Genomic DNA, 23,735 nt, shown 5'->3' with positions numbered 1-23,735 from the left:
CGATGGTGTGATTAAAGCACCCAATCAGAACAACTCTAAAGGAGGAAAGGTTTATTCAGGGCTCATGATTTCAGAGGTCATAGTCCACAGAAGGATGGCTCTATTCCTTGGGGCTAGAGGTGAAGCTGAATATCAGTGTTGAAGAATGTGGTTGAAGGATGGGGCTTACACGATCAATAGGAATCAGAGAGACACTGATCACGAGATACCAATATACACCCCAAAGCCATATCCCCAATGCCCCATGTCCTCCTTCCATACCCCACCTTCCTTCCATTACCACTCTGTTAATCCCATCAGGTGATTAATTCACTGATTGGGTTAAGGCTTTTGTGACCCAATTATTTCTTCTCTGAAACTTCTTGCATTATCTCACATAAGGTTTTCTGGGATACTTTACATCCAAACCACAACACCAACTAAGTAAATAGGAAAAATAAATGAATATTACCTTTATTGGCAGAAGATATGATTATCTCTTAAATAAGTAGATTTTGGTTTTTAACTTAAAAAGAATTATATGTCTTAATGATACACAGTAATGTTCACCAATTATGTGTAAGTAAAAAAGAGGAAATATAAAATAAGTATGAAAAATCCAGTATTTCAAGAAATATAATCATTAAATAAGGCATATTTCTTTGTGGAAAAAGAAATACTTCCATAACACTATTTGGTCCTGTTGGCAAAAGCCTTAATCCCAGCCACTTGGGAGGCTGAAGCAGGATGATCACAAGTCCAAAGCCAGACTCAGCAACTTAGCGAGACCCTGTCTCAAAAAAAAAACCAAAAAAACAAAATAAAACAAAAAACAAAACTACAACAACAACAACCAAAACCACCACCACCAATAACAAAATGCCATGAAGGTCTGGGATGTGGTTCAGTGGTTAAGTACCCCTGAGTTCAATCTCTGGTACTCCAAAATATATATATTATTCCAAATAGAAGAATTTCACATTGCAAATTCTCATCCCTTTCTAGTACCCCAAGAAATTAAAATCAAAACAAGATTTGCAATAATTTTTCATATAAAACTAGAAAAATTCAAAACCACAATGATTAATACTTGGTATAATAAATGTGTAAACAGTATAGTACTCTTTCATACTGTTGTTGGATACACAAACAAAGACAAAAAAAATAAGATTGTACCAAAACAACAATAATTACAACCACCACCACTAAAACAACAATAATAAAAAAAAACACATACATACTTCCTTTGACTAAATAGCTCTATTTCAAGTTTGATTGGTTCACTTAAGCAAATACTCTGAAGCCATTAAAACTGAGAAAATGTATATCTATCTTACTGATATACATTAGTGTTCACCACTTATCTGTAAGGGAAAAAAAAGAGGAAATATAAACATGTACAAAATATAGTATTGATCTTTTATTTGGGTAATTTTTTCTCCCATGAAGAAGAACTGATAGGGAGTTGACAATAAGCTCACCACAGTATATTCAGGGATGAATTCTAGGGACATATCAGTCTCTGGTGACTCATCTCCATGCTCTACTATAAGAATTATGTTTCTTGGGAGACCAGGCTCATTCCTATGAGGAGTAACAGTCACCATAGGCTGAAGTAGTGAGTTTTGCCCTTCCATTATCAGAGATCTGTACTAGCTGGGTGGCTCAAGAAACAATATAGCTGAATATGATTGATGGTGATGAAACAGAGCCTGATGAAATCCTACATGTATTGAAAGCCTTGGGCAGGTATTAAAGGTTGATAGAATTTTCATGAAAAGGGGGGATGTACACTCAGCTTTGTGAGGGACAGAGTAAAGTGGAGTAGGGGACACCAGGAAAGGAACAGTAGATTTACAGCATCACCTCAGCAACTACGTGAAAACAAACACTAACTCCTTTGGTTTGATGGAGGATTATATTGTCACAGTTACATTTGGAGAAAGTCATTAATATAGACACCAGATGTAGATCCTAACCCTTACTCTCAGGCATAAATAAGAAATATTTGGTATGAAATAAAATCAATTACAAATAAAACACCAGGATTGATATTTCTGAATGTTTGTGTCTAAATGATCAGAACACAAAGAGTTTACTCTATACATTTATTTGAGGTTAAAAATATCTGTGAAGGCCGGGATTGTGGCTCAGTGGCAGAGGACTTGCCTCAAACGTGTAAGGCACTGGGTTTGATCCTCATCAAAATAAATAAATAATTTAAAAATAAATGTATTGTGTCTATCTACAACTAAAACCATATTTTAAAAATATCTGTGAGGTCAGAATAGAATTGACAATGTTGAAGTTTACATTAATTCTGTTTCTATTAAAAGTGGAGAGGAATGTGCAAGGAAGGAAGTGTGGGAGATTAAATCCTAGAAACAGGTGTCCATTTAAACACCTCATATAAAGTCTTCCAATTCTGTAGTGAATGGGATCACTTGAGTTTTGTGATCAATCAATTTACTGTTCTGATAAACACAGAAACTGCATTTTCCTGAACATAGAAGTATAAATGCAGCTATAAATCTCTTTGTATCCCACTTTTTCCTGATTTTCAGGGACTTACAGGCTGATTTGGGGAAAATGAAAATATAATGTACATTATTTGGTTAGGATGATTTACTCATAACATTCATTGCCCTCCTTCTATCATTTTTAGGTGTAATTGAAAATGATTAAGGCACTCTGGTAAGCTCTGCTATTTAGAATACATGTATAATATCGTATTTCACCAGGGTCCTATTCTAAGAGCATGGCTGTTCCACCTCATACTGGGCATAGCATCTGAAAAATAAGCCAATCTATTAGAAGAGTGAAAACTAGGCACAGTAATTGACAGTGCATAATGGCAGCTGAATATCAGCTAAACTGTAAACTTGGTTGAAACACTACTGAATTTTATAGACAGAAGTTAATAGACAAGGAAATAAAATAGATCCGTGAAGAAGTACTGATATCTGGAATTGAAACAATTTTGTATTACCCAGGTAACTTAGACTTATAAAGAAAACTTCCTAGCTGACATCTGGAAGAATAGAGAATCACGTAGGTTTGTAAGTCAAATATACAATATATAAAGCTGTGGCAGTAAGGAATTTGCTGTAAGGTACAAGCATCACAAACATTAGGTAAAAAGGAAAGGACAGACCATATCAAGGAATCTTAGCTCAGGCCCACCTTAATAGGGAAAGTCTGAGTCTAATTTTCTAAAAATAACTTTGGGTCCTCTAACTGGCCAAAAGAGCTCTTTCTGACAAATCATTTATCAAGACCAATAGGAGAAGATGTTTATTCAAGTCAAGGAATAGAGGAAACCCAGAATATTTGAAACAGAAACAAACATTACTCTATGTAAAAATGTAGCCAACTGACTGCTCTTATTTGACTACAAAGAATTTTAGAAAAGAGAAGTGTTTTTTAAAAAGTCTAAAAAAATTTAAAAAGAAAAAATTAACTTAAAAATCAAATTTAGAATTCTTCACTAAAGTATCATGGAGATGCATAACATGGGAATTGTACATAGGCTGTAACTTGAATGTAATCCACTGGAATTATTCTGAGTATAAAATCCTTGTGAAATTTCAGATAATAGCTTTGGAATCAGATTTCAATAATAAAAAATCCACTCACATGTATAGCTTTCCCCTGTAGAGGCATTAGCTTCCTACTCCAGGGCTTAGTGGGTTTCCTGCAGAGAACACTGGGCTAGATGATTTTACATGCTGTGGTGAATGATAGTGCACATTCAAAGATGAGTTTTGCATCTTTGGATCCACAAAAGTCCTCTTTATTAGCATTAATGGGATTAGAACAGCTTTCTCAAAGTCTCCCAGACCAGCAACATTAGCATGACCCCAAACTTGCTGAGTTCTACAACTACTGAATAAGAAACTCCCATGTGGCTGATGATCCCTGGTCTATCAGGACCTCTAGGTGATTCTCGTGAACATTTATGTCTGACTTCTTCAGGGCTACAGATACAGAGAGAAGAGACTTAACTAGAGAATTCAATTGTAAAGCTAAAGTATCCATAAAAGATGTTGGAGATTAGAGAAAAGTAACCAAAGTGTGGTAAAACTCTTTTTAAAATGTTAACAAATTCATGTAGGAAATAAATGAGTTCCTATACAGAGGGAGAGAGACCAGATTGGAGGAAGTGAAAGGCAGGGCAGGAAACAATCAAGGAAAAGAGTAAAGGCAGGGAGGATACAATGGAGATAAAGCCAGGTGGAAGACATCAGGTGGAGGAAAATAATCCTATGAAGAGAGAGACAATTGATGAATTAGGAGGAATCAGAAGGGAGAGACTAGGAAGAGAGGATGAGGGGCAGCAAATATTCTGCTTTTCCCCTATCCCTGGGAAAATTTAGAGAGATCAGCTCCTTCACATCTCTATGTGAACACTTTATAAGTCAGACTAAATATTTTTAATTTAAGGAAACCCACAGAATTTTTTACAACTAAGTGAGACAAGATAGGTCTTGCTGTTAATATGACCTCATGAGGCTTATACTGGATTTTATTTAAATAATAAAGAAAAAATATCATATATTTAATAACAAGTCAGAAATGTGGGTCATGCCAATCATACACTATATACTGTGGTATTGGATGTGTGTATATGTATGTATGTATAGTAGAACTATATGAATAGAATATGACAAATAAATATTTAATGATCATACAATGTACAACCAATATAGTCTTAAGAGAGTAAATGATAAATCATTCATTGATAATGTGTGTACTAATTCTTTCTTATATTTCATATGCATTTGTAGATTAACCTTAGATGTTTATAATTTGGGAAAGATAGTTCAGATTTTTAAAAAGGTCTATATATATATATTATATACACACACACACACAAACACACATATATTATGTTTTCAAATGTAGGCAACTAACTTTAATAATGTTAGTACATTTATGCCATTTTATTTTTACTTACAGTTTTTTTTTGTGTGTGTATGGAGCAATGGGATCAATTTTTAGAGAAATTACCTGAATTTGTGCACTCAAATGTGTTTCCAGCTTCAGAGAAGTTAATCTGAAGAGCCATACATTTATTCCAGTGATATCACTATTTTCAGTTTTGGAATGAAATATTTTAAGATTGCCTCCAATGACTCCAAAACCTGTAGCATATTACTTTAAATATCAAATAGGAAAATACATTTTTCCAGATTTTGATGGAATCCAAATAACTTTTTGAATTTGGTTTGTTTAATAAAATGAAATAATATTTTATTATTATATTAGTAGTGTACTGAAAGATAGATATGGCTTAAAAGTGACATTATTTTCTTCCTGCTTAGCCTCTGTATGGTTTTTATAAACAAAATAATAAAAAGTTTTTAAGTTATTTTAAACTATCATTTCAATGTAACAATCGCTGGAAAAGAATCATTTCATTTTAAGAATAAAATCTCTAGTTATATAAATGAGAGTCTGATTTTATTATACTAAAAGCTACCTTCGTACCACATAGCATTCTGAATCTTGTCCTTTGTTGTACAAATGATGTAATATGTATGTGATTTTATTTTATTTTTATCATATTAATTTCAAGTCATAAAAATGACCTTGCCAATTCTGAAATAACATTTTTATTCTTAAAGTAAGAAAAAAACTGGCACTCACTGTGCTGATGCAGGCAAAGTGGAAGATGAAATGCAGTTCTGAACGTGTTCAGGCAAAGTTATTAGAAGATTGTGGCTGCCAGTTTTGCTCTTTGGACTTTTGACATATGCCATCGTATTCTCAATGGTTCAAGCTGCCCTTCTTAGCCAAATTTGCATGAGTAAGGATATGTAGTCAGTAATGAAATTGCCCAAAGAACAACTCTGTTATTCCAGTGAAGGCATTTTTTCATTGCCAAATGAGAAATCATACTACAATATTATCAATCATTAGATGCAGTTTTGATACTTCAAATAAACATATTAACAAAATTATCCACTAAAGACTGATTTCTCAGGAAATACTTGCCTGTATATCCTGGGATATACTTGCAGAAGAAATACCAAGTCAAGTGAATATTTGTTGCTCCATTTTTGCAGTGTGCAGATTTACAATTCTCGGCTACTCTTTCACAGATGTTTCTTTCATATCTTTGTAGATAGCTACAGTTACAGTTGTGCAGATGGGTCAGGCAGAGGGCATGCAATGATGCACTATGATTTCCTGTGCAATTTTCAACATTGATAATAGAGAATCTGCCAAAGTAACCCAAAGAACAGCTACATCTGAAACATAAAAAGTTGAAATCTCAGTTAGTCATGAACTCCATTTTAATATGTTAAATAAGTTGCATATTTATTTTAAATTTATATAAATAATTATTTAATAAAAGTGTATTTGGGTTGTGCTTTCATATTATTCTGATAGAAAGTGTCCATTCTTGGCAAAGTATAATTTTGTTTACTGGGAAAAATTAAAAGTGGAAAGAACTTTGGTGCTAAATAGGTCTAGACTTAAATGCATGTTCTGCCACTTTATTTGTATTTGAGCTAGTATAATATGAACTCTATTGATGCTAAGTGACAGTATATATGTGTGTGTCTAAAATAGATCATTCAAACTCAATCTGTCACTCAATGCAATTATTCATCTAAAATATAACAAAAGGTCAATGTCCGGTATTCTTTATATTTTTTATTAGACCATTATACTTACACATAATAGTTGGGTCCATTTTGACAAAGTCATACGTATGTTAGATTTGAGTACATTTAAGTCCCTGTTACATCCCTTTTTTCTTCCTCCCTCACCCTTTTCTCCTTCCTATACTCTACTGATTTTCCTCTCACTCTTTCACTTAGTTTGTGTGCTTTTTACATATATAAAAAGTGAAATTCTCTGTGGTATATTTATACATGCACAGAGTATGATTTTGATAAATTCATTCTCTAGTCCTTCCCCTTTCTTGTCCCTCTTCCTACCCTCTTGATCATCTTTTCCTACTCCATATTTCTTCCCTAAATCTCTTTTTTCCCTATATTCTTATAATATCCAATTATCTCCCACTTTTTTTCTTCTTATTTTGCTCTTCCATCTATAAATGAGACACAAATTCAACCCTGGATTTTTTTTTTAATTTGGCTTATTTCACTTAGTGTGATGTTCTCCATATGATTATTTTTAAAAGCTGTATTATTTTGGATTTTAAAATATCTCTACCCTTGAAGACAATTCATGGATTCATTATTGTATTTTATTAAATACAGATTTTAATGTATGTTTAAATTGGCTTTACTTTATAGCACACATACAAATTAATTTTGCAGTGATTTTAATTTATCCAAAATATTTTGTTAGTGTTTTTAATGCAATTTTTTCTAATTGAATATTATGGTAAAACTATTAAAGTGGCATCCTCCCCCCCTTTCTCCACTGAAAAGTCTTAACTGGGCCTCTCCAGAAACCTTCACCCAGACTGAGTTTAGGACTGTCAGCAAAAGAGTTCAATGCAGATAAATTTCCTATGTTCATGTCACCCTGTTTACTTGGCCACTGGCCAAGAAGATACCAGCACTCCAGGTGCTGGACACCCCTTACTAATTTTTCACAAACATATCCAGTATAGTACTTTGAAGAAATGTGCAAACAAGGCCTCTGACCTTGAGCTGGGCTTCAGAGAGATCACTACACTTTTAAGATAAGAGAAGTTACCAACTGGGCTCCATGGTAACAGTTGGCAGGGGGAGAATAGAAAGGGGAGAAGAAGCTCTCCCCTTCTCAGGTGTTGTCCTTGAAGGGTTAACATGCCCAGAACAGTGAAAGAAAAAGCTGCTTTTATGTTAACTTTTGCAGGCTGTGAACTTCTGAGCCCCTCCCCTTACATGCTGGATATAAAACTCTGAAACTACCTGAACTTTGGGTTCAGGGGATTAATTGATTACAGCAAAAGCTGTGCCCTCTGAATCTGGCTGCAGCCAAATAAAACTGTTTCCTGCTGTCTTCAGTGCCTTGCCTCATTTGTCCCTACAACACTATGAACAAAGTAATAATCATTTTCTTGAGATAGGCAAGGTAAATCATTGGATCTTTTTCTTTCTCTCTCTCTCTCTCTCTCTCTCTCTCTCTCTCTCTCTCTCACTCTCTCTCTCTCTCTCTCTCTCTCTCACACACACACACACACACACACACACATATACACACACACACACATAACTTTTCAGTACTCCATTTATGTATTCAATCATTATACTTTGTTGAACACATTTCTTGGGTCCTCTGTCTTGGTAATACCTTAAATAATATACATAATAAAAAGCATTTTTAATATAATTACACATTTTAGAATATGCTAATGTGCATCTTTTTGAAAAAAATGCATATATAAATTGAAAAAGAAAGTAGTAAGATAAAAAGAAAAACCCTAAACCATTGTGATAATCTTAAGTCCAAAGTAACATTGTGAATTTCAAGCATCCTTTATCAAGTATTCAGAGAGCACTTAAGATAATCATATAGACATGTGAATGAGTAGAGATGAACAATGTCAAATCACTTTGCTTGTTATTAGTAATGGAAATTAACCTAATGAACCTAAGTCATTACACTTAGAATAAATCTATATGATGGTGTTTGGAGCTAACCAAAATGTTAAAGGTCAATTATTTCAAGTCTTTCTTCTTGTAGTTTGAAAAAACTTAGCCATTTAATGCAAGTTTCCAAAGATCACTGAGACTGCTAATGACATGCAGTGCAGTAGTTGCTTTGATGTATTCAAAGCCCTGGCCTTGAAAAGAGAAACTTGATTCTAATTTCTTTACAATTTATTTGGTAAATAAGTTTCTGAGTGATTTTTTTTTCATTTGCAGAATTTTCAATTGTACTTGCATTTCACAGAAAAGGAGTAAATGTATATATTACTGGACAAGCATTCTTTTTGCTTCCTTTCTCAAATGTCCTTATGAGGGAGTTGCCAAAAGTAAAGATAGAACCAGGTACCCCTGGCTCACACCTGTAATATCAGTGGCTCAGGAGGCTGAGGCAGGAGAATAGTGAGTTCAAAGCCACCAAAAAGGAGGTGCTAAGCAACTCAGTGAGACTCTGTCTCTAAATAAAATACAAAACAGGGCTGGGGATGTGGCTCAGTGGTTAAGTGCCTCTGAGTTCAATGGAAAGAAAGAAAGAAAGAAAGAAAGAAAGAAAGAAAGAAAGAAAGAAAGAAAGAAAGAAAGAAAGAAAGAAAGAAGAAAGAAAGAAAGAAAGAAAGAAAGAAAGAAAGAAAGAAAGAAAGAAAGAAAGAAAGAAAGAAAGAAAGGAGGGAGGGAGGGAGGGAGGGAGGGAGGGAGGGAGGGAGGGAAGGAGGGAGATTTATTTTCTTTAACATCCCTTCCAATGTAGGTCTTTGTGTTAGCCTCCCCTTACCCTGTCTCATTTGCTCCTTGACCATGTTATGATGCAATAAGACCCTCCCAGATGTGAGTTTCAATCTCATACTTCCCAGCCTCCAGAACTATCAGCCAAGTAAACTTCTATTGTTAATAATTTGCCCAGTCTGTGGCATTCTAAGATAGAAGCAGAAAGCAGATAATTGACTAAATTCCTCCTACATTTATCTCCATTAACATATCAGTAAAACAAAAATAACAGGTGAGAATTTAAAAAGTTGATTCTACATTTTATATGGAAAGCTAAATTTAATCAGTAAATTTAAGGAGAATATTTTTGAAAATTGTCATATGGAGGTACTAGACTAATTAGATACTACAAATGAAAACACAGAACAATTAAAGTAGATGTTATTTGTTATCTATCTATCAGTTGCTAGTACTTAAACATCTAAAACCTACATTACCTATGAAGAATATTCAAATCATTTCTGAACATTTTGGATGAGTCTCAAAAATGTACTTACAAGAAATTTGGGTAAACAAGCACAAATTACTTGATAGTATTTCTGTTTTAAAAATGTAATTTTTTTACAGTGGGTTGGAGGCTGGGTGGGTAATAGTAAAATCAATAAAATGTTACAATGCAAGAAATAGTGCAATAGTTCAGAAAGAAATGTTTATGGTAAGAAGCATGGAACTTTGTGTTCATGATGAAAAGTCATCTCAGGATACATTTTAAAAATAGGATCTACAGTTTTTACTAATGGATTAATTTTGTGGAAGAGAGGAGCATTTGTAAGTTTTTCATTTAAGACCATGCAGTTAGGGACAGTGACAATCTTTAGTAAGACGGAAATTTAGCAGAAGAAATATTGCTTAAAAACAAGAAATTGATAGTTGCTCATAACAAATTTGGGAAATTACTTACACACATAACTTAAAAGTCAGTTGAGTATATATGCAAGTACTGTACCAGGAAAATAGGCCCAAAATACAGATGAAAATTTAGGATCAAACAGATGGTAATTGGCTTAATTCTTGTATTTCAAATATTGCAATGTTTATTAATTTTCATTTTATTTAAATTTGAGATCTTCAAGAGAATGCTTTCTTCTCATGTACTTATTTACAATTTTTTTTTAATTTTTAAAATTTTGTTTTTGACAAAGCAGTCAAATTTGGGAAATTTTCAATGAATATATATATAACTTTTTGTATTAATTTCTCATTAGCATTAATATTTCCATGTCTACCAATCTACCTACCTACCTACCTACCTATATACATACTTACCTACTCAAATATAATTATTTATATACATCTTGCTTATAAACATTTTTTTTTTAAAATGTCATACCTGGATAAAATTCAATGCTCTGAAACTTGCTCTTTTTATTTAATGATATGTCTTGGTTGTTACTCCAAATTATCATATTCTATTTTCAAAGGTTATACATATTCTACTGTATGAATATATACCCTCTGAAGATCCTCTGGTTATTCTGAAGTTTTGTTTATTCCAACAAAAATTACATAGCTGTGTAAGGCTTTGAACAAATATATCAGAGATATAATAATTTCAGTATATATAATATAGGATTAAGGGGCTGGGGATGTGGCTCAAGTGGTAGCTTGCTGGCCTGGCTTCATGCGGCCCGGGTTCGATTCTCAGCACCACATACAAACAAAGATGTTGGGTCCACCGAAAACTAAAAAATAAATTATAATATATATATACATATATGATTATATAATATAAAATATATTGTGAAATATAGTATGATATATATATATAATATTCAAAGGTTAAAATCTCTTGTAGAATTGTTCTTAAGAGAGTTAAAAAATGTGTTTTTATATGTTTAAATTATGGCTTACCGCAATCCACTTTTTATAAAGTTATTTTTTTAACTATTTGCTTAATAACTGACTAGTTTCAGCACTTTTCTGCAATTCTTTTATTTTAATATTGATATTGTAAGTACTTTAAAAAGAAATTTGATATTGGTCCTTTATTCTGCTTTATACACACCAATCTCCCATCACCTCTCACACACACTGTGGCACATGCTTGTAATGCCAGCGGCTCAGGATGCTGATACAGGAGAATGGAGAATTCAAAGCCAGCCTCAACATAAGTGAGGCACTAAGCCACTCAGTGAGACCTGTCTCTAAATAAAATACAAAATAGGAATGGAATGTGGCTCAGTGGTCAAATGCCCCTGAGTTCAATCTTCTTATACAAAAAAAAAAAAATACCATTTTCACATTCTCCAAATTCCCCAATATCTTTCATTCTCCCAATAAGATTAGATTGTTTTTAAACCAATATACATTTTATGTGACTACAGATATATTAGCATTATTCACAGATTAAACAGGTAGTATAATTTTTTTTTTCTAAACAACTTTTTGTTTTCCCTGAAGTTAATAGTCACCTCATGTTTTATAGTTTTTAACTCATGATTTCAAGGGCCTCACAGTAATTATCCCCTGATGTTAATTAACATGTAAAATGTATTGAACAGTCTCTTGGTCTCATTTTGTTGTTGTTGCTGTTGTTCTGTTTCCCTGTTGGAAGTGGTGACTGAATTATAGGTCCTGCTCTGTCCAGTAATAGAGGTGATGCTTTTCTAGAGCACTCTTGGTGCAAATGTGCCCAACGAGATTGCTATAGAGACGCACAGTTTAGTAGGAGGTTCTGTGCCATCCATGGTGCTATTCAGTTCTTGTCCTTGAGGTTCAGTGGCCAGCTGCTGGGGATAGAAAATTATGAGCACAAGCTCATAATCACAATTTGTTAATACTCATGAACTTGGTTGTGTTTGTTTTGAAGAAACTTTCTCAGGATAAATCCTTCTGATGTTTAAACCTATAAAATAAACATGTCAAACTTGGTCAGCAAATTCCCCCATCATTTGTTAGCTTATCCACCAGGTTCCGACTTTTTTTCTACTTGAGTGTTTGCTTGTCTTTTCTCAATTCACTCACTGTACAGTTTAGCCACCTGAGTAAACAGCCATGTGGGTCCTAGCATTTCCCCATGAAGATTTCCTGGGTGGGTAGATCAGCAGGATGACTGCAGTATCTTCTGGGTTATTGCTTCATTCTCAAAGTGAAAATTTTTAATAAATTGCAAGTAATATTTTCCATTGGAAAATTTTATTGCAATATTGGGAGAGACAATGTTATTTTTTTTAAAGATCTCTCCATCACCAGAACCTATAGTTCTTTTCCCTAGGGTTAGTCAGTAACAGTGTAGGATTGCCCTGGTCCCACAAATATATTTTATTAGCATAGAGAAAAGGTCTTTATTCTCCATGTTTTCTGGGTAGCTTTTTACTCATTTAAAATGTATTTTTTATAGTGTATTTTTGTGTAGTTGGCTGTTGACATGGGATGGTGGAGGGATTCCAGAAATCTAACTGCTTGCAACTAAATCTTTTTAAATTTATTTTACAGTTACTCTATCCCCATAATTAAGAATGTCTAGTGAGTCCAATTCCTCTGTCTTCCAAGTGTTCAGCTTTTTTACCAGTTTCCCCTCAGCCACTAATTTACTATATTGTCTCATATTTTTTAGTCACACTTATTTGCCTGTTCTCCAGTACCCCTAATTCTTATGAGACAGCAGTTTTTGTTTTCTTTATATAATTTATTTTAAATTTGTTTATTTGTTCTAATTTGTTACACATGACAGCAAAATGCATTTTAATTCATAGTACACATATAGAGCACAATTTTTCATGTCTCTAGTTGTTCAATAGAGTCACACCATCTGTGTCTTCATACATTTACTTAGGGTTATGATATTTTTCCCCTCCCTTCCTTTGCCCCATCTAAAGTCCTTCCATTCCTCCCATGTTCTCTGCCCCGCCATCCCCATTATAAATCAGCATCCACATATCAGATAAAGCATTTGGCATTTGTTTTTTGGAGATTGGCTTACTTCACTTAGCATAACATTCTCCAGCTCCACCCATTTACCTGCAAATGCCATGATTTTATTCTCTCTCTGTTTTTCTTTTTTAATATTCTTTAGTTGTAGGTGGACACAATATCTTTTCTCCAGTGCATGTTTTTGATGCCTTTGTCTAATGTAAGATAACTGTCTCTATGGGGGTTTATTCTGTACCATTGGTCAACAAGTCTATTTTGGTGCCAATGCCTTGACATTTTTGTTACTATTGCTCTGCAGTATAGTTGAAAGTCTGGTTTAGTGATGCCAACTGCTTCACTCTTGCTAAGAATTTCTTTGGCTATTCTGAGTCTTATTTTTCCAGAAGAATTTCATGATTCCTATGTCTATTTCTATGAGGAATGTCTTTGGGATTTTGGTTGGAATTGCATTAAATATGTATAGTGCTTTTGATAGTATGGTCATTTTGACAATGTTAATTCTGCCTATTCAAGAACAGGGAGATCTTTCCATTTTCTAAGGTGATATATATATATATATATATATATATATATATATATATATATATATAAGTTTTCAGTAGTTTTCATTGTAGAGGTGTTTCACCTCTTTAGTTAAGTTGATTTCCATGTTTTTTTCCAGGTTATTGTAAATACAGTAGTTTTCCTAGTTTCTCATTCAGAGGATTTCTCACTGATGTACAGAAATGCCTTTGAGTTATGGGTGTTGATTTTATATCCTGCTACTTTTCTGAATTCATTTGTTAGTTCTAGAAGTTTTCTGGTGAAATTTTTTGGATCCTCTACATATAGAATCATGCTGTTGGCAAATAGTGACGGTTTGAGTTCTTCTTTTCCTATGGATATCCCCTTAACTTATTTTGTCTTTCTAATTGATGGCTTTTTTCCTATGCTTTTTCTTTCGTTTAACTATACTTTTATGGATTTTGAGAAAAGTAGAGGGAATGCCAAATACAGAGCTAGACTACTTAACAGATAGTTAAGCATTTACAAATTACTTAAAATTTTTATTTTTGTTTTTTTTATTGATTTATTACAATTTTTTTCCAAATACTTCAATGTATTTGAATTTATGACAGCATATTTTAAAGTATATGGAGCAATTTATCATCTTTTTCTTTAATTGTTTATAAATCTCATGTCCTTTTTAAAATAGCTTCTCATATTTAGGGTATAAAAATATTCATAGTTTCTCCATAGATATAAAATGGTAATTTTATAATTTATTTCCGTATGTAAATGAGGATACATGTATGGATACATATACATATCACATAGATCTATGAGTCATATATTTTTCTATAGTACAAGTATTTATACATAACTCTCCAAAATATATGTTGATTCTTTGTTTTAATAAATGTTAGAATTACTCTTTTTTCAGTTTTTTTTTTTGTGGTTGTTGTTCCTTTCAAACTCTATCTTCTATGTATTCATTATAAAGCAAAATTGTTTATTTTTTCATGTATGATGTCATACAGAATTTATAGAAGAATTTTGGAAGGACTTCCATATTTAAAACACTTTCTACCCAACAAACTGCTATAAAATTTCAATCATCTAATTTTTATATTCTTCATTAGAATTTTATGTTTTAGTATGCACTCATTAAAGTTTATTCCTAGATATACTTTGCTAAATTCATAAAAAAATTTTCTTCATTTTATTTTCTAAGAGAAATTCGTTTCTGATTGAAAACCAACACATTTCTTATATCAATTATTCAATAAGGCATTGTATAGAATTATTTTATTTTAGTGGTTTTGTTCAAGTTTATTAATTTTCTAGAATTATAAACATTTCATCTGTAAACCACAGTAATTCTTTCTTCTTTTGATATTCATACCTACTCATTTTTCATTTGTTCCTAGACATAAATATTTTCAGAAACCTATATTAATAGTAAGCATCATTTATATTAATACAATGCTATTAGTATGCCTACATAAAGCTAAATGTCAACGACTTTATATCCAGTTTAACATTTTCAGTCTTGAATTCTGCATTGATTTATCAATTGCACAGTTCCAGGCTTGTTTTAATTCGCATTTTCCCAATATTTTCTGATGTGTGTCTGTCTTTCTTTCTTTCTTTCTTTCTTTCTTTCTTTCTTTCTTTCTTTCTTTCTTTCTTTCTTGGTTTTAGATGGACAACATGCCTTTTCTTCATTTGTTTCTTTTTATGCAGTGCTAAAAATCAAACCCAGTGCCTCACACATGCTAGGCAATTCCTCTGCTACTAAGCTACAGCCCCAGCCCAATGTGTTATTTCTTTTAATCTCTCTAATTTTAATTGTTATATTGACCTTTTTATAACAAAAAAAATAGGTTTGTTTTATTTTCATAGTTATTTTAATACATATTATTAATATATATCTGTATGTGTGTAAAAATTTCTTGTTTCCTCTTACCACAGTGTGTGACTTGCATTAGATTTATTTAATGTGTGAATTGGTTTAATGTGTGATTGATACAATTGTCAATATTTGTCTGGTTTTCATCTTCTATATGTTTTTGAATTCATATAATTGATTTGCCTTCTATTTTTTCAAATGAATAACCTCTATCTATTGACATATTTTTTAAAAGATTAGAATATTGCAACATTTCAGTATCTTTCCCTTTGTGGCTTTTAGTTTCAAAAATTTTATGTATTATATTTTCAGTTTTTTAATTTCCATTGTTTGATTCAAATTTTAAATTAACACTTTGCTCTTTCTATTTTTTCCCCTTTCAATGCTGTGTATCGAACCCAGGACCCTGCCTATGATAGGCAAGTGCTCTACCACTGAGCTACATCCATATTTTGCTGTATTCCTCTTAAGTAAAATAAATGAATCAATGCCCTTACAATTGATTCTAATGTCTTTATTTCTGTATTTTTGATATGTGTATGCAATCATAATTTTATGATTGTTTAATTTTATATTCACATTTACATGGAATACACATTCATTTATAATTCTCATCCAGAACATTCTCCTCCGTATTTGGCAGGTTTCTTGGGCTCATTAATATTCTAGTTAATTTGTTTGTTGTTTCATTTTATTTAAAGAAAAGCCTAAAAGTCTACATTACTCAAATATTTCTGAAGTTCTCTAATCATATTTGAATCTTATTTTTTATATTTCATGTCAAATTGCATCATTCTTATGCCCTAATGAATACACTGAAATAGTGTTCTTAATTCCTTAAGAAATTCATATGGATTTAACAAGATAAAAACAACACTTTGATAATTACAATAACTAACAAGCAAATTAACAAGGAAATATTTTTTGATTGTTTATAAAATATTGTAGACAATAATCATTATCTTTTATAACTATATACATACATATATATATATATACACATATATATAAAACACTTGTGTAATAGCTTCTCCATATCAATATAGTCTGAACAGATTTAACACCAGTTTGTATTATTAAAAATATAAAACATAAAAAAATTGCTCCAAAATCACCTGAAAATTTTTCTTCAATAGTGATATATAGAGATGATTGTTCTTAACTCACTTATGTATAATTGCATAGAATTTGAAACCTTCAGTGTTTTTTTTTTTCAACATGGGGCCCTTGCTGTAGTTGAAATCAGGTATCTACATAGTTTCTTTAGATCCCCATCCTTGAGAAAACCTGTTCTATTTTTTTAAATTTAAATAAACCCCATATCATTCAGAACTTAATCCTTTCATATGTCCAAAAAAGGTGTTAATTCAGTCAGAAGAATATATGCTGTTCATAGTGTATTCATTTCTCATATGACTCTTTATCTACCACAACTCATAAATATAAGCTATCTATATATCATATATTAAAATTAATTAAGATAATACTGTTATTATATTATAAAATGTGAAAGAACATTGATTTATAACTAACAACATTTTCTGTAAAAATACTAATGAGAGATTAAGTAGAAGATGTATTGAAATGGTTAGTCATTTGCTCCCAAATGCAGAATTTTCATGAGTGTAGCAGCTACAAAGACTGATAATAGTAAATTTACATTGGAAATTTATTTTGGATGGTATAATTTTCAAGTATGGTTAAAAAATTCTAGTAAATCTCTGCAAAACATTGATTTTACTAACATAAAATTTTTCATTCCTAAAAATCAAATGATTATAAAAATCATGTAATAATATTTGCCCAAATGTGTAAAATGAAGTTCAGAACATTTTTCAAGGACAGTATAATTCCTTGCAAAGGAAAAGCTTTCCATGTTTTGTAAAATTTCTAAAAGACTCAATGTACATTTTTGAGGCTATAAAATATTTTTATAAATATTTAAGCTTGATTCTGAACAAGAAAGAAGTATTTTTAATTGCATTATTAAATAAATTCTGAATTGTAATTAAATTTGATACAAGTAATAATATGAACAAGAAAATGCAGAAAACTATTTGATGAAATTTTGTACTACAATGTTATTGTTTTCAATATAGTGATTAAGAGGTGTTTTTAATGAAGAAATGCTTTTTCTATAAAGAGAAAAAAATGAAGTGTATAACTACCTATTCCCCTAAGTCCTAAGGTTATGATCTATATGCTTTACATTATGTAGGTCCTTCATTAATAATAGTGACTAAGTAATCATTAAATACATTTTGAATTTGTGAGCTATGCTGAAGAAAAAGGTCATCTTCTGAAAGACTGCATAAACAGCTTCATGAAATTCAAAGACTTACAAAATAATTTGCAACATAATGTAAAAAGGTTAGGGCTATAAAATGCTATTTAGATATTATGAAGTAAAATAAAAAATCTGTCCCAGGTAGCAAAAAAAAAATCATATAACATACATAAAATTCCTTTATTGTTTGAAATATGAAATAAAATCTTGAAAAGTCATAGAATATGAAGCTATAATGTAGGCAAACTATGATTTAAATGCATAAGTATTGGTTTGCACCTAACAGAAAAAAAATACATGAGGGATAATTGTGAACACATGAGCTAAGCCTCAACTCATACCATAGTTGAAACTTAATTATACAAAAGTGCTTCATTTAATGAAGCTTATTATAATTAGTTTTGGCATGCATATAGATAATATAGTGGTATCTACTTTTAAATTACTTAAATGAATTAAGTAATGACCTGCATATCACTTTACAGTAAAATTTAAGGCAGAAAGGTTATTTGTTTTTCCAGGGCATGATAAAGAGGAAAAAGAAAGCTGTGCATGCAAGTGTAATAGAGAAAATAATCCAGTCAGGAGAGAAAACATGGTTTAGAGGTATCAGAACTAAACACAAAAATTGACTTGTACAAAAAATAAATTATTTTCACATGGAATTCAGTTTACTGTTGAGAGCCATCCATAGGCAGTGTATGGACTGTGTTGTACATCTTAGCCTAATGAATAGCATAATCTGGTGTCTGGGATCTTGCAGTGGACATTTCCTCTAGTTTATTGCCCAGAGACATTGTGAATTTCTATTGCACTCTGCCATGTCTCACACCGCACTGGAGATGGCAGTGACTTGCCAAGATGCCAACCAACCTGCTGACTGCAAGACTTCAGGAAGCAAGAATCCACCCTTGAAACCTTACCCCTGCCTTTGATGTAACCACTTAAATAAACCATGGGAGTCATTTACTAATTGTTCAGCTCCAACTTCTATGTGGGCTGGACCTATCAGGATCTCCCCTTTTAAAACTATCTCTCCTGACTTTGTCTTTTGTTCTTTACTAATTATTCTAGACTTTAATTTCTATGGTGGCTTACACCCTCCTTGGTAGGAAGAAGAAACCCCTATACGAGGCACTGGCCACCTCCCCATAGTTTATATTTTATTTATTTATTTTTTGTATTGTTTTGGTGTGGTTTCTTAAAAGTAAAATATAAGTACATATGACTTTTGTTTGGTAGGTAGAAAAATTTAAGGTAGATCCAAAACTGAAAATAAATACAAAGGAAGCAAGTCAGCTCATAAATAAAACATCACTGTCATCATGGCAGAAATTGTAATAGTCTTAGGAATAAATAATTATTAAAATTATTAGAATTTCTAGTTCAGAAATGATTTTTAAAACCTTGATCAAAATATATTTCTATAGCAAATTCACATGAATTTCTATTTGTACAATCCTCCTGACTCAACAGAAACAGGCTTTGAAACTATACCTGATTTCTCATGAATTTTTAGATTTTACACTTTGAAATAGAACTCTTGCTTATAACTGAAACATAATGTTTTAGTTATATTTACATTACATAGAAATTCAGATGCTACTAAAATAGCTTATAAAGGAGAAACACTTAATTTAGCTTTCAGAAAGAAGTCCATAAAATACATTGCTACCACATGTACTACTTATATGTTCAGAAAGAAAAAAATTACATAGACCTTAGGTGTTTTTGTTGTTTGTTTTTTGTGGTGCTGGGGATTGAACCCAGGGCCTTATGCATGTGAGGCAAGCTCTCTACCAACTGAGCTATATCCCCAGCCCCATACCTTAGTATTTTAAAAATGCATTTTTGCTTTCTGAATGAAATGGAAACAACATGATATGTAATCTAAAGAGAATATAAATTTACCTGTGGATAAAAATTACCTCATCAGGCGTCAGTATCATTTTTTTTTGCAGTATCTTCTATTGGGGGTGGGCTTCTTAATAAATATTTGATGATTGTATGAACTGATATTTCCAATATGCTATAGTTTTGGTAGCTAGTAGGGATTGCTGACTTAGGCATAAATTTGTATCTTCAAAAGAAGTTGTAGTCATGAACACTTCATGCTTTGGGCCTGATGTTCAGAAAATATGATGGCATACTTACCAAAAGCTGTTCTAAAGTTGCAAGTGGCAACACAACTGGTGGATTTTTTTTTTAATTTAAATAATTTTTTTTCTCACTAAATGTTTTCCAATTTTTCAGAAAATGTTTTTTAAACACTTTAGGGCAGAAACGTGGTCCTGTGTGAAATATTTTATTTACATTGTACATTTTACACTGCACTCACATAAATTATGCTTCAAGAGAAAAATGTTAATGCATTATTTGTCTGTTAACATTATTAGTAGTGTCATTCACTAGAAATAAATCCTTTAATTTAATATTATAGCAATTCTATAATTTTTTATTTAAAATATACTCTGTAAATTTAGTTTAAACATTTCTTTATTCTGGCACTCTCTCTCTGGCAATGGCCCAGATTCTCACTTGAATGCATATTTTGTACTTTACCCCCCAAATGTCTCTTCCCTGAGAAAGTCCATAATCTCCTTTCCTGAATAACCTTTTCTGAATAAATCTCTGTGTCTATGAGAAACAACAACAACAAAAAGTTCTTCATCCCAAACCATAGACATTTTTCTATATTTCTTCAGTGATATAAAAATTTGTAACTCTACTTTCAAATCTATAAATACATTTTGAGTCTGTTTCTATTCTATAAGGTCTAAGGTTGAAATCCACTTTCATTTATGGTCTCATACTGAGCTCTTTCCTTGATACCATTTACTAAATAACCCAGTTAATTCACATCAAATTATGGCCAAATGTATCATTTACAGAAGTAAAATGTTATGTGTTCTCAGAGCACTCTTTGGCCCATCTGTTTTTCTTACAAAGTCTTCATATGTAGACTATCATGCTAGATGGCACATGAAGTCCCACCTGATTACTCTTCTTTTTCAAATATTACATTGATTTAAAAGACATTATTTTTTTCTCTAGATTTTAGAATGTGTTTATTAACTCATACAACAACCTTCAATTAAATTTTGGTAATATACTGTGTGAATTAATTGGGTAATAATTGTTTTATTCAATTTAACTGAACATAATAATAGAGTTTTATGACAGAAAACAAACATATTTTGTTATTTCTAAGATTTCTATGTGTTTTGTTGGTATACTAGTTGATGTCACATTGTGTAATAAATTTTGATATTTTAACTGATGGAGAGAAATTGCTATTTTTTAAAAAAGTGTTTATATCTGCTGAATCTGCCACACTACATCCTTTGTACTAATTTGATGGAAAAAGAATTCTTTCCCTAATCAATATTCTTTTAATATTCATTGAGGCATGTACCACTAATCCAATCTTTTCTATTGCTGAATAATATCCCATTGCTGAATAATATCCATTGTATAGATACAACACATTTAATTTATCTATATTATAATTTGATGAACTTTGAGACAATTAAAAATACTGTTCGAACATTCACAATAGGCTTGACCATTTATTTTTGCTTTTCTTGAGTATATAAAAAGTGGAGTAGTTAGATCATTTGGCAAGTCTGATTAAACATTTGAGGAACTGACAGAGTATTTCCAAAGCATGGACTCATGTTATTACCTCACCAGAAGTCTGAGTTCTATTTCTCCATAGCCTTGAAAACATCAACACTTTTTTGCCTATTTTTTTAAAATTATAACCATATTGTTTGTTGTAAAATGGCAAGTATATCTACTTGCATTTTCATTCTTTCATAATTAAGTATAATAATAATTTAGCTTTATTTCTTTCCCATTTTAAATATTCTTTATCAGATTGTAAAAGTTCCACTGAATGTGTTTAACATGAAATGGTGTAAAATCTTGCCAAATGTTTTGTTTTTTGCATCTCTTAAACGTATCGTGAAATTCACTTGTCTTTTCTTCCTTAATTACATGATAAGGCATAATACATTAATAGATTTTAGGTTGTTCAAGCAACTTTTCATTATTGTGATAAATTCCACTTGTCATAGTATATAAATCTTTTTATATGTAATGCTATCATTGTGCTGAGTGTTCTTTGTTTTATATTAATAAAATGTTAGTTGGTAGATTCTTGTCAGTTTCATTGAAACATTGTACTATTGGCATCACAGATGGTTACATTGTTTCCTCCCTCCTTCTATTTTAGAAAATTTATAAATAACTTCTATCAATTCTGCTTTAAATATTTGCTAGAATATCCCAACAAAGTCATACAGTTCTGGTTATTTATTAATCTTGCTTATTTAGTTAGTGATTCAAATGTTTTATTGCTATAAATCTAATCAATTTTTAATTTATTTTTATATCATTCTCAGTAATTTGTATTTTCTGAAAATTTCCCCATTTCATAGTATTTTAACATGTTTTGACATATAATTTAATAATAGTATCTCATTCATGATTTCAGCAATTTGAGTATTCTGATTTTTTTCTTCATGTAGGTAAATTTTTATTCACTTTGTTATTACTATAAAAGGATAAATTTTGATCTCATTGATATTCTTCATTGTTTTTCTGGGCTCTTTTTTAAAATTTATTTTACTCTTTTTAATTTATTTCATTCTGCTTGTATTACTTTGATTTTCTTTTTCCTTTATTATTTTATTATGTAAATTTAGGATATTGATTGAAACCATCATTTTAGAACAATACTTTTTTATTTCTTTAATGGTACTTTTATATATTTTATGAGTTACATTCTTAGTAGTTATTCCAGAACTTGACATACAAATCTTAGCTTATCAAAATATACCACAAATTTATATTAACTTAATTTTAGTGTGATATAGATAAGTTTCACCTATATAGATCTATTCAATCTTCATTTCCTTTGTGTGTGTGTGTGTGTGTGTGTTTGTATATGCTACCATTACTATACACAATGAATCTGTAATGTAACAGAATATATCAGTTATATATGAATATGTAAATATTTGATATTCATATTCAAAATTGTAAACAAAACAATAATGACTACAAAGTATTATGAAATCCTTCAATAATGACTTATAATTATAAGTTCTTCAAATATTGGAGATATTCTTTATTTAAACAATACATAAATACCTGGATGTATTGACTTCATCTTTAAAAAAGATTTTATGTTGGCACCTGTTCTCTTGATAGTCAGTTGTATTTTGCAGATACCTTTTGGCAGCACATCTCAGAATGCACAGACACAAATAATCCTGACTATCTTCTTCACTCAAACAACTACATCTCTTTGCAGAATTCTAAAAAAGAAAAAAAAGCAATAATAATGTTTTGACTTTCCATCATAAAACACCATGTTTGTCATTTCAAGTTTGGCTTTCATGTTAGACCTAATGAATTAAAATTTTGTGTTCCTATGGCAAGAATAAACGAAATTCACTTTTGATTTATATCATAATCATTTTCTGAAGTCATATACTGTTCAGACTCAAATCTCAAATTATAATAAGCATATATTTTACAAAAATTAAATATATGATCATTCATTACACAAATATTTAAAACTTTTTTCATTTATTTTAATCTAATTTTCACTGATATTCCTTGAATGTTAAATGGCATTGTGAAAATATCATTAAATAGAGAAACAGGTCCATGGAAAATCCATTTCTGGTATCAAAACTTTTTATTTTCCCTCTATGAGGGAATATTTGGATTCTCCTTTGAACCATTAGTAAAATGTTACTGGATTTATTATTATAAATGAGCTAAGTAATATCTTTAACATATATTTAGTTTA

At 31.1% G+C, this 23,735-nt stretch overlaps 1 protein-coding gene across 1 annotated transcript in view; it reads right to left on the bottom strand.

Annotated features, from left to right (window-relative positions):
• Eys (EGF-like photoreceptor maintenance factor) overlaps positions 1-23,735 on the bottom strand; it is a 1,574,159-nt gene that overhangs the window by 1,403,627 nt on the left and 146,797 nt on the right. Inside the window, 2 exon segments of the mRNA XM_077801488.1 lie at positions 5,973-6,233; positions 23,069-23,235. Coding sequence (XP_077657614.1) covers positions 5,973-6,233; positions 23,069-23,235 — 428 coding nt within the window.

This window comes from Urocitellus parryii, chromosome 8 (assembly GCF_045843805.1).
Source record: "Urocitellus parryii isolate mUroPar1 chromosome 8, mUroPar1.hap1, whole genome shotgun sequence".
NCBI lineage: Eukaryota > Metazoa > Chordata > Mammalia > Rodentia > Sciuridae > Urocitellus > Urocitellus parryii.
This window is presented reverse-complemented; position numbering and strand designations above follow the sequence as displayed.